The sequence below is a fragment of the Camellia sinensis genome, chromosome 14 (assembly GCF_055761805.1).
Source record: "Camellia sinensis isolate YWXY chromosome 14, ASM5576180v1, whole genome shotgun sequence".
NCBI lineage: Eukaryota > Viridiplantae > Streptophyta > Magnoliopsida > Ericales > Theaceae > Camellia > Camellia sinensis.
Genome location: NC_138974.1, coordinates 30,655,362 through 30,668,659, shown reverse-complemented (window position 1 = coordinate 30,668,659; position 13,298 = coordinate 30,655,362). Strand labels below are relative to the sequence as shown.

At 35.3% G+C, this 13,298-nt stretch overlaps 1 protein-coding gene across 1 annotated transcript; it reads right to left on the bottom strand.

Annotated features, from left to right (window-relative positions):
- Positions 1-5,488: 5,488 nt before the first annotated feature.
- Positions 5,489-7,958, bottom strand: LOC114270136 (putative LRR receptor-like serine/threonine-protein kinase RKF3). The gene has a single exon (XM_028211540.2). It carries the CDS (start codon positions 7,794-7,796, stop codon positions 5,865-5,867), a length of 1,932 nt encoding a protein of 643 aa, XP_028067341.2. The 5' UTR covers positions 7,797-7,958; the 3' UTR covers positions 5,489-5,864.
- Positions 7,959-13,298: the final 5,340 nt, after the last annotated feature.

The following is a 13,298-nucleotide window of genomic DNA, read 5'->3' as shown; positions in this document are numbered from 1 at the left end:
TTTTTGGAACCGTAAACCAAACCGAAACCGAACCGTTTTTTCGGTTTGGTTCTGGTCCGGTTTTGCAAGTGTAACGTACTGGTCTGGTTCTCAAAATCACAGAACCGTTAGGATCGGTTCGGTTCTTGGATTTTCTCATAACCGAACCAATTCGGACCGTGTACACCCCTGTTTAATACATCTTCATAAGTCATAATAATATATGCATGGATATAGGACGAGACTCTCGATTTGAAAACTATGTAGAAAAATACACTTTTTATATTAAATCCAAAAATGCACTTTTCCAATACTTAGGCTTGAAAATAGGCCACTAGGGGCTAAAATCATGAAAAACCCATGAAAAGGCCCGAAGACACACCTAACACCTCGGGAGAGACCAATGTAAGTTGTGAAAACTTATGGAACTAGCACGGGACTCCCGGTGTGACAACTAAGTGAAAAAATGCACATTTTCCAACTCTTAAGCTTGAAAATAGGCCATCGGGGGCCAAAATCATTAAACAACCACGAGAAGGCATGGGGAACACCTCAATCACCTCGGAAGCAACCATTGTAACTTGTGTAAACTTACGGAATTAGCATGAGACTCCCGGTTTGAAAACTAAATCCAAAAATGAATTTTCCTAACACTTAAGCTTGTAAATAGGCCATCGGGGGCCAAAATCGTTAAACAACCACGAGAAGGTCCAAGGAACACCTCAATCACCTCAGAAGCAACCATTGTAACTTGTGTAAACTTACGGAACTAGCACGGGACTCTCGGTTTGAAAACTAAGTTTAAAAATGAATTTTCCCAACACTTAAGCTTGTAAATAGGCCATCGGGGTCCAAAATCGTTAAACAACCACGAGAAGGCCCGAGGAATACCTCAATCACTTCGGAAGCAACCATTGTAACCTGTGTAAACTTGCAGAACTAGCACGGGACTTCCGGTTTGAAAACTATCCAAAAATGAATTTTCCCAACACTTAAGCTTGTAAATAGACCATCAGGGGCTAAAATCGTGTAACAGGCATAGGAAGGCCCAGGGAACACCTCGGGAGGAAGCAATGTAAGTTGTGGAAACTTACGGAACTAACACGAGATTCCCAATTTGAAAACTAAGTCGAAAAATGCATGTTAAATTGTATATTTAATTGATAATATAATAATTGTCTAACTTGCATTATTTTTTTTCTTTTTCTTTTTCTTTTTCTTTTTCTTTTTCTTTTTTTGCAGATTCGAGATTTGATATGGACATGTTTGGTAATTTGGAGAGTAGAAGCTAGCTTATTTTGTGTTTTTGTTCTTATTACCTTACATGTATTTTGGTTACATTGTAAATTTTATATTTTTATTGGTATTACAAGACATGTTTGGTAAGCCGCATTTGATATTATATTTTGTATTAATATTAGTAGATATGTTTTTTGTGAATATTAGGAGACATGTTTGATAATTCGCATGCAGTTGATATTGTATTTTTGTGGATAATGCTAAAATTCGATTGTAATTTTTATGAAAATGAATAGATTTTTGTATTGATTTGTAATAGATATTTTATTGAACAGGTTATTGAAATGCGTAGGAAATTTTTAGTAAAAAGAAAATTTTTAATTTGAAAATAGTACTCCCATTTTAAAAAAATTTAATTATTATTAGCGACGAAATAAAAAATGTCACTATTAGTTTTCAAAAAACATAACGAATAATTTTGTTACTAATGATATAGCACCAAACAAATAATTTCGTCACATTTGCTCAATATTTCGTCGCTAAATTGAAATATTTTGTGACAAAATATTTTTTGTCATTGAAGAATTTTCTTTTCTACTTATTTTAGTGACGAGTTTTTTTGTCACCTTAATCTATATCATTGGTGAGGAAAACTTTCGTCACTAAAATCTATTTGGTGATGAAATATTTCGTCGCCAAAAATAATTAAAATAAAATATTATCTAATTTTAGTGACAAAATTGATGTTATAGATGATGAAAATTTTAGTGATAAAATTGATGTTATAGATGATGAAAAATGCAACATTTGGCCAAAAATGAAAAATGCAACATTTTGAGACGAAACTATTTTTCGTCACCAGGTACTTTCAGCGACAACGTATAGGCAACAAACGTGGTGACAAAAAATTTTCGTCACAGATCACTTTAGTGACGAAAATTTGATATTTGGAGACAAAATCAGTCTGTCACCAAAAACCTTTTTTGTTGGAGTGACAATTGCTTTTGGATATGTTCTTCTCGTCTGAAACTGTTATTGTAATTGAAGAAACAACACTTCTTCTAGGTGCACAAAAACTGATCAAAGATCCAGTCATAACACTCACAAATGGGTGGGACTCATCCTTTGTGAGAGTTTTTTGTGACTTATTTTGTAATTCGTTTCTATGCGTGTCTTTAATTGATTGTTAGAAGGCGTAGTGGTTTCATTTTCATGGATGGAAATAGTGCACCAGATCTCACTCCATTCCGCATCAGTTTTTATAATTAAAAAAAAAAGTTTGTATAGCTTTTTCCTTACTACAATTAGATATGTATCCGATTCATTTATCTCATCCTCATCCACAAGCTTACTGGCAAACTGCATGATGTTTATGAACATGATCAACAGTGTGTTGCTAGCTGTTCTGTCTGTGGTCATATCTGAGACTATCTGAAATACATAGCTGGAAGATGCTAAAAAGAAAGTGAAAACTGTCCTATCCTTGTTAAATTCTATATAAAAAAATATATACATATATATGATGGCTAGAGCAAATTTTCTCAGATTACTTTCTTGCATGAAACAGATGGAAAGTGCATATGCGGTCAAAGTATCCCAAAGCTATTCTTGAAATGAAGTGATTTGATTGGCATCCAACTCAACACCGTCGCGATGCAGGTGAGCAGCTACTGTTTTAATTGTGTTGCTCTAAAGTCAGAAAAATTCAATTGAATTTCATCAAGTTATAGTGACAGACCAAATTCGATTTTGATGTCTTAGTTTGGTTTGTTTAATCTTGAATTAAGTTAATATACAAGAAATAATCGACCCCATATGTCCCTAACATGTGGTGTTTGGATATATATGACAAAGCCCTACCCAACCAAAAAAAAAAAAGAAAGATTAAGCTAGAGCATCTATGTGGTGTTGTACAATCTTCACCTACCATTCTTCAACACGATCAGAAATCCGAATATGAGAATTGGTAGTTGAATTCATTGTAAGAAAAAGATAAGAGGAAAGAAAAGAAGAAAATAGGAGAGAAGGAGATAAGTGGTAAATTGGGAAGTTGTTAAGAATGCTTTCAATAGCTAATGTAAATATGTAATGATATTTTGTACAAGGAGAAGCTAGAAATTATATGAGAAATTATGGCAAAGGAATTATTTGAGAAAAAGCTTTCAACTAGCTACGGTATTTGTCTATCTTATCAAAGGATTGCTGGATATCAAAAAATATTTCTTGGGCTCTATTAACTCCTGGTTCTGCATGCTTTTATTGCAAACATAGTGTGGTTGGAAAAGTCTCCTCAATTATTGTCATTGATTTGGACTTCACTTAAAACTATAAGCCCACGTTTAATAAATTAGTAATATAAGAATGAAATTATATATGCAGCAGTATGAGAATTTATATGATGTTTGATTATGATAAGATATAATATGAGATAAGTCCTATTGAATGGACGGATATGAAATTAATAATATCATCATTTGGTTGGAGGAACAGTATCATGATATACTAATTTCACTGATTTTTATCAATTAAACATATGATTAGATAAAAAGACATCGAGTTTAGGTGGGCTTCGTAGTGATTACCAATTTCGGTCCCCTTCTAGGCTGCATATCATTGAAAGAATCAATCGCATTGAAGGTAATGCTCACAAACAAAGTTGTTTTCACTGGAGATTCAACTAGCAGCACCTTTGAATGGTTGGTTTTACAACTTCCTTTGCTCATGATGGGTCAGACTCACAAGGCAAGGACTATGGGACAAAATTTAGGGTATACTACCCATAGGTCCTAATAGTTGGACTTATAATTCTCATCAAGTCCTATTAAAAATAAATCTTGACAAAATTATCTTTAAAAATAATTTTTTTGTGACAATTTTTTACATATGTCGCTAAAAATTGACAATTAGTGACTTTTTTTGTCATGATTTTTATAAATTGTCACTAAAATTTGCAATTAGTAACTTTTTTTATGATAAATTTTTTCTATATGACCTATTAGACAATAAATTCACTTATTAAGATGTACATGTAAGTACTTCAAAAAATAAGCAATTATGATTAGTGAAAAGAGTAAATGTGTATTGAACTATAGAGGCCTTTTCAAGAAGTTGACAAATTTGTCTGGCCCAATAATAATACGCACGTTTGGGCCTTCCGTTTAATAAATAAATTTGGGTCACCAAAGAAGTTGATGGGTTGTCATGCCACAGCAATTTGGGGTTTTCCTTTTTCCTTTATAGATAGACTCATTCTTTTTTTCTTTTCTTTTTTAATGTTTTAGATTTGTCAAGAGAAAGTAAAATTAAATGAAAATATAATTATTTTACAAGTAACTAAACATATATTTTTTTTGGGGGGACAAATATCGATTCATTTTCTTAACCTAAACAAAAGAAGAAAAATAACTGCTTAATTTCTGTTCATATATTTTCTTCATCTTTTTCTTTTCTCTAAGCAAATCTAAGATTCAAACACTACTTTAGTTGCAATTCTTCTTTTGTACACCCCTAAAGCATTCAACCAAGAAAATATAACATATTTAAAAATAAAATTCTTTAAAAAAAAACTGTTTATTACATGACTACCATGCTAATTTTGACCTATGAAAATGGTGATGGTTTGGCAATTGTTCTTGGGCCAGTTTTTCCAGGATTTTTTAATTAATAAATAATTATTAAGCATGAAAATAAGATTATGAAGAAAGGGATTTTAATCCTGTTTATTTACCATGTCAATTCTTCCTCCAATTACATAATCCAGGTGGTTAGTAATCACACCAAATATGCATTTTAGGTGCATGACATCATGCATACAAGTAAAATATATACTTTTTACTTGGAGCTTAAACCAAGTTATATAGAAGCCACATAAAGAATTTGCAATTAGGATATAAGTTGACATTGTAGGGAGGGGAAGGACAAAAAATAATATTTACCATCCATAGCTTAGCTCACATTGGATACATATATCTTTCAACAATTTGTATGCTAAGTCAAATATCAATATTTATATATTCAAGAGTATCGGTATGGCGCAATGAATCTCATTCAATTGCGTCAAATATATAGAGGGTATTGCGTGATGGATCTCTTTCAATTGCGTCAAATATATAGAGAGATAGCGATATCTATATTCATATTTTATTAGTATCAGTATCAATGGCGGCAAAAGATTGACCTCCTTCATCAATATCTTCAATTGAGAGAGATAGATACCTATATTCAAGTATTTGTATCAATATCAGTGGATTTGCATCACACACACACAGAATGGTAAGAACATCCAAAAAAAGATTATAACAAATCAATAACCTAAAATGTATAGTACACCCAAAGAAAGAATAACCCAACAATATGCTTGCAGAATCGCCAATGCAGGACCTTAAGGCCTTCCAAACAAAGCTGCTACTAAAAATCATGCTCTATTTTTCCTAAATTTTTTTAAGTAAAAATAAAAAAATAAAATCAACTGGGGCTATACACCTATATTTCACTTTACAGTGGGAGTTGGGATTCCAAATTCAGGAACCACACAATCTCCATTAACAAATGAATCAAAGATGAACAATACAACTGGTAGCAAAAAGAATCATTCAAGACTTCCAAGTGGTCCAACCAACCAACCATCCTCTGAATCACCTCAATTTTCATCTGCCACCTGAAATTTCCTCTCCTTGTTTCTGTTTAGAAGAAGAAGGCCGGTCAATCTCAACCGTGTATGAATGGTATCCACAAGAACTTGACAGATTACTCGAACCACCACCACCACCACTGCTGCTCGTTGTTCTCTCAATATCATCAATATTCGCAATCAGAGAAATCGGTCTTTCAGGGATAGATGGAACTGGTAAATCTGTGTCTAAAATCTTCACAACTTGGTCCATTGTCGGCCTAGCATATAACTGTGGGTGAGAACATAGTACTGCAACCAACACATACTTCTCCATAACTTCTGGAGGACCCAAATCTCTCATACCATCTTCAATCACATCTAAAGCTCTCCCTTTCCTCACTAATGACCACGCCCACTCAGTCACAAGAGTGGGTTGGTCTTCATTAACCGCCATAAGCGCTTTCTTCCCACTCAAAAGCTCAAGAAACACTACTCCATAGCTGTAAACATCGCTCCTCTCTGTCAACTGCCCATATAAAGCGTACTCAGGGGCCACATAGCCCATTGTCCCAGCTACTCTAGTGCTCAAATGTGTCATCCCCTCTGGTGTAAACTTTGCAAGCCCAAAATCAGCCACTTTGGGCTCAAACTTCTCATCCAAAAGTATATTACTCGCTTTGATATCTCTATGAATAATAGCCGGTTGAGCACCATAGTGCAAATAAGCTAACCCATGAGCTGTGCCAAGCGCAATCTTTTGGCGAATTGGCCAGCTTAGCTTATTCACATTCAACCCAAATAGGTGATCATGAAGACTACCATTCTTCATCAAATCACACACAATTATCCTCTGGTGGCCTTCTAATGGAGTCGTTGCGGTGCAATACCCTCTCAAAGCCACAAGATTCATATGTCGAACGCTGGCAATCACCTCTACTTCATGTGTGAAACTCGCATCGCCTGCCAATGAACAATTCTTGAATCTCTTCAATGCAACTTCAGACCCATCTGGTAATACCCCTTTGTACACATTCCCATACCCTCCACTTCCAATTATGTTTTCCCTAGAAAAATTCTTAGTTGATTGCTTGATTTCATCAAATGTGTACCTAACCAAAGTAGTACTTCCACTAATTGAATCCAACCCAGAAGCCAAACTAGTTCCGGTCCTGGAAATCGTCCTCTGCTGCCTCGGTTTCCATCTTTTTCGCCGAAAATACCAAAACCCACCAAAACCCAGAACCAAAACAAGTCCACAACAAACCACACCAACAACAATTACAATCTTTCGCTGCTTACCACTCGAATCAGACCTAGTGAAATCGAGAGAAAACAAGCATTTCGCAGTACCTTCATCGGTAGGACCCAAATAGTTAGCAAATGCGGCAGCATAAATCGACGGGTAAGCCGTGCAATCGGAGACGTTTCCAACCGAATTACCGGTCAGATACGAGGCCTGAAGGCTGGAGAGGCTGGTGGTGCATGACGCGCATGGCGAGCCGTTTTCTAGGGACTGGTTACAGGCCGAAACGACGGCGTTCAATGAGGATTTGGAGACATTGCCTTCGAATTCAAATCGGGTCGTGATGTTCATGCAACCCTCGGCGATCCAGCTGGTGTTGAACCCGCAGGACTTGCGGATATCGAATTTCGGGTCGGATTCGTTGACTATGGCTTGGTAGGAGTCCCAACAGGATTCGGCTTGGTCGATCGGCGGCAAGAAATTGTTGGTGGCCCGGAGGTACTCCGACTGGACTAGCCGAAGACCTTGTAGGATATGTTGACACTCGCCGTTTAAATCGAGGGTTGGTTGTTTTGTGCCCTTTAGGAGCTGATGAAGAATATCGAAGTTGAGAGAGCATGAGGCGGCGGCGGCAGTGTTGGTGGTGGTGGTGTTTTGGGCGGCGGCGGAGGAGGAGAGAGAAGAGAGGGTAAGTTGTAGAGAGAGAAAGAGGAGGAGGGACATCTCCAAAAAGTTTGAGAATAGGGGCTGTTTGGGTGAACAACATGTGGAGAACTTAATATAATCAGTACACCCGATAAAGACAGACAAGATGGTAGTTTTTGACTGGGAAACGCGAGGGAGAGAGTTGTTTCTGGGAAAGCGGTTTTTTTATCATTTTTGGGGATACTGGACACCCAAACTGGGCTCTGATGCTGTGATCTGCGGTTTTTCCTTTTTTTTCTTTGTTTTTTTTTTTTTTTTTTTTTTTTTATAACTAGAAGTCATTCTATGCTCCGGCAGAGCACGTTAGTAGTGTAGTCAACCAATAGGAATGCATATTATGAGAGCCCAGTAATTGTGGGCCAAGTAAGGCAGAAGCCCGTTTAAAATGGGGTGAATAGGTCTAAGCCCACTGCATTGCGTATTTGTCGAGTAAATACTCGATTGAGCTTGAAAGTTGTGAAGCGCCGAATAACAAGTGCTGCGTTGAATAGAAGAGTCGAATATTTCAAGAGAGTCGGCATGGACCCATCGAATGGGACCAGAATGTCCCTATCAAGGAAGTAAAGTAAGAAGAACTATCAAGATGATGATGAAAGGCTAAGCTACATGGAGTGAAAATCGAGGACAATAACTCTATAAAAGGAAGAGAAATGTTAAAGAAAGAGGTATGTGTTAAAACACTTAGACCTCAAGAAATTAGTAAAACAGACCAACCATCTTACAGAAACTAACTAGACCGTCAGAGTGCTAATTTCGACACCACAGTCCGAAACTTATTCTTAGTTCAAGTCGCAGATGTGAAAATTACTTTAAGGCTTGTCTGGACAGCATGAGTACTCCATATCCACTTTTCCACACATATAATAAAAATAAAAAATGCGGTAATGAAAATATTTTTCAAATTTTATGAAATTTTAAGAAGAAAAAAAAATGTATTTTTTCTTCTAGCATCTTGGCCATCCTCATTAATAACCCCCTCTAACTACCACTGTTGACTGCCTTTAGGAATGGCAACGGGGCGAGGCCGGGGATGCCACTCCCCGTCCCCGATCCCTGAAGGTAAAAAAATCCCCGTCCTCGGTCCCGATCCCTGACGGGGAACCTATCACTTCCCCCACCCCCGTCCCCTAACGGGGATCGGGTTTCCCTGACCCCAAAAATTTCCCGACAGATCTGTTCAACACACAAGAACCCAAAAAAAAAAAAAAAAAAAAAAAAATCTGTCTAATGGACGACAGAACAAATCTGTTCAACAAAACCACACAACATCATCAACAACAACAGATATATATATATAACAATCATCAAAAAAAATTAATCATAGATATATATATACATATATACACAACAATCATCAAAAAAAATTGTTCATCACAGACGGATGGAGGGCTTCACTTCTTTAGATATGTTCAGACGGAGGGCTTCACAATCGGACGAAGGGCTTCCCGGATGGAGGGCTTCTTCTTCTTCAGATCTGTTCAGACGGAGAGCTTCACGATCTGACGGACGGAGGGCTTCACGGACGGAGGGAGAATGAGAGAGATGAGACGAGATGAGACTGAGATTTGAGTCAGTGAGTGAGGGAGAGGGAGATGATAGCCACGGTGAGAGAGAGAGAGACAGAGAGACAGAGGAAGTGAAACTGAAAAATAGGTTTGGTTTATATATATATATAGGGGTAAAAGAGTAATTTCACTTCAGGGATAAAACAGGGACGAGGACGGGCCGGGGCTGGGACACTTAACCCTGTCCCCGGCCCGAAATTGATCGGGGATTAATTTTTGAATACCATCCCCTCTCCGTTGGAGATATTTTTCGGGAAAAAACCGCTCAAATCAGGGTCGGGGAGTCGGGTCCCCGTAGGGCCAGGTTTAAATTACCATCCCTACCGCCTTGGACTACCATCTCATACCAATGATCTGAATGACTTGATATCCATTAAGAAAAATCAGCATTCTTGCCTTCTCCATATGCTCCAATTTTTCGAAGGTTCAACCAAATAAAATCTCATTTTAATGCTTAACGTGAACTTTTTTAAAAAAATTAAACTACTTTTGTTCAAAACAAAAAATAAAAATAAACTGCTAATGCAAACGCTACATAGTTATTAAGAAAATTTAGTTACATAAATTTAAGCTAAAAATCTAGCTAGAAAACTAACATCATCCAAGTTTCACATTAATATATGATTTGTTGATGTCACATTTTATATAATATTAATCACATTATTTATTGAGTTCTTATTTAAAATTTACTAATACTAATATTTTGCGTCATTCGTTACATGTGATCAGTGCCGGCTCTGGACATGGGCCAACAAGGCCATGACCTAGGGCCCCTTCAAATAGATCCAAAAAAAGGACCCCTTCTATTATGATTTAGTGTAAAATATTAGGTATGTTTTAAGTTTAAAAAAAATTAAAGAATGTCCAAACTAATTTAAAATGAATTGACCTATTAAAAAATTGAAAGGTCCATTCAAAAAAATTAACATTGTTATCCATTGAAAATAGACCCAAAAAAGGGTCCTCCTATTATAGTTTATTGTAATATATTAGGTATATTTTAAATCCAAAAAAAAATTAAGGAAGACCCAAACTAACTTAATATAAATTGACCCATTAAAAAACTGAAAGGCTCATTTAAAATGATTAGCATTGTCATCAATTGAAAATAATTTTGCAAAAAAAAAAAAAACTAGATTACGCAAGTATGATTGATTTATTTGTTTCAAAAAATACAAGAAGAGCGAAGATCAAACGACACTTATTAATTGTTGTAATGTAATACTAAGTATTTTTTGTGATTTTAACACAAATTTTTTATTTTTTATCTTCATTTTTTTCCATTCAATGAAAAAAAAATGTGAAAAGCCTCAAAAATTTATTAGTTAATTATTGATTTTGAGCCCAAAAATCTCAAGGCCGGGTCTGCATGTGATTAGGGTGACATAAAGTAGCGTAGGTGATTGGTGTTCAAATATAATCATCACACCGTCACTATTGGTTGAAAACACTATTGGCATAGCATTCCGCAGCATAAGATAATATCTCATCTAACTACTTGACGTAACTTCTACTGAAATATAGCCATACAAAAAGAATAATGCTTGGGACCCTTTTGGGGGTCACCCCCTCACCCCCTTTGCCACGTGGCAGGGGGTGATTGGAGGAGCAGGAAAAAAAAAAAAAAGAAAAAGAAAAGGTAACCAATGAGAGAGAGAGGGGGTCAAAGGGGGTGGGTGGAAAAGGGGGATGAATCATTACTCATACAAAAAACTAATGGATAATGTTTTTTTATTTTCGGGTAATTTTATTTTCGGGGTTTGGATATTTAAGATTGTTTTTAAAAAGTAGGTAAAAAATTAATTTTTTTATTTTTTTTGAAAAATATATAAAAAAATCAAGAAGTGATATGATTTAGCCTCCGTTTAGAAAGTGGGTTGGTTTTTTTGCTTTTTAACTTTTTTGATTATTTTAGTCTGGGCTTAAAAGCTTGGTTTGGGAAGGGTTTTTTGGTTTTTTGGCTTTTTTGAGTTTTTTTGTGAGAGAAGAATGTAATGATTATGGGTTGGATGTGATATTTTGTTTGTTATGACTAAAATAGTTTATTTTGTTTTTTGTGACTAAAATAGTCAAAAAAAAAAAACCTACAAACCCACTTGCCAAACACATGCTTAAAAGAAGTTAAAAGTTTGAACTTTTTGAAGCCTTAATGGACTTGGACATATAAAGATTGTCGGCAGTATCATCCATAACGGGCCGGGCTCAATCAACTCTCTCAAAATTAGGATTAGCTCATGCTCCGCTGCATTGCTTAAGAAAGTAAGCAAAGTGTAAACATACTTAAAATGAGTAATGTTAAAGATCGATATTTTAGATTCATAAATTTTTTTATAATGATAGGGTATAGAAAGTAGGTCTTATATTATTAGATGTGTAATTAATTAAAAGTTGACACTTATTATACTACCTCAATATGGGTCAAATTGTGAGAATTTTTTTTTTAGATCTCAAATATTTTTCATTTAAAAATTTATTAAAATTTTAAATCAAGTTTAAATAACTTCTCAGTCAACTTGATTCGATTATAAGTATTATAAAAATAAAATTAATCACATTTAACTCGATTAAAACTTATTTGAGTTCGACTTAAAAAGTAAACAAGTAAAATTTAAACAAATTATCACTTGATTTGTTCGGCTTGTTGCTTTGCCACCTCAAGAAGCCCTGCTGGATAGGGCTGTTCAAAAATCCGTTCAAACCGATAATCCGGACCGAACCAAACCGAATTATACGGTTTGATTCGGTTCTATTAAGAATTGGTTCGGTTACGGATTAAGAAATATGAGAACCGTAAAAACGGTTCGGTTAATAGATTTTATGAAAAAACCGCGGTTCGAACCGAACCGAACCGAATTTAAAAATAAAATAAAATATATATATATATAATATCAAGTTTTATTTTTATTAATTGATTTTTTATAATTTTAATGATATTAGGATGGTATATATATGTAATATTAAGTAATGCCTTAATATTATTAGTTTTTATCATGAGTTAAATGTAATTAGTTTGAATAATTATTTTGCTAACATTAATAAATTATTCTTGTAAATAGAAATTTTTGGAACCGTAAACCAAACCGAAACCGAACCGTTTTTTCGGTTTGGTTCTGGTCCGGTTTTACAAGTGTAACGGTCTGGTCTGGTTCTCAAAATCACAGAACCGTTAGGATTGGTTCGGTTCTTGGATTTTCTCAGAACCGAACCAATCCGGACCGTGTACACCCCTACTGCTGGAGACCCCCAGCAGGGAATGACCCCCAGCACCCCCACCTCCACGTGGGGGGCTGGCAATGGCCAAAAACTTAAAAAAAAAAAAAAAAAAAAAATTGTTTTTTTTGGACCAATCAGTGAGGACCCCCAGTACCCCCACTGGGGGTCTCAAGCTTTATTGCCTCAAGAAATAAAAGGATTTAAAAAAACTTGAAGAAGCTAGATTCAAAGAAAAAAAGAAGAAGCTAGATTCAAATGATGCCTAAATGTCATGACTTGAATGTCAAAATATTCAGCCCGACTTTAACATTTAAATTGAGGTTTGTTGTTACAATATCAATGTTTATGTGTATGTGAGAGAGAGTACAAACTTCTAAATTCACCAGCTTTATTTTTTAATACTCATTATACGTATGTATTGTAAACTTTGTATCTTGTGTAGAATTATTTGTCCACGAATATAGAAAAACAAATTAATAAATGTATTTAATAGTTTCTGCGAGAGAGATCCAAAAGAACAAAGAAAAATGGGAAAAAAACAAGAAGCAAACGATATAAAGGAGGGGGTTAGTTATAAAGTGGAAAGCCAATGCCTAACAAATCAAACATAAATTGATAAGTTGGAAGCCCACACCAACCTGACTATAAAAAGATGACACAACTTGTTCCGGAATCAAGCACATAGAAGGTGACTTTTTCAAAAAAAAATGTATATACATAACATGATAGATTAATGAGAGAA

What these genes read in the sequence shown, in the direction of transcription:
- LOC114270136 (XM_028211540.2), bottom strand. Translation starts at nt 7,796, where the DNA reads ATGTCCCTCCTCCTCTTTCTCTCTCTACAACTTACCCTCTCTTCTCTC.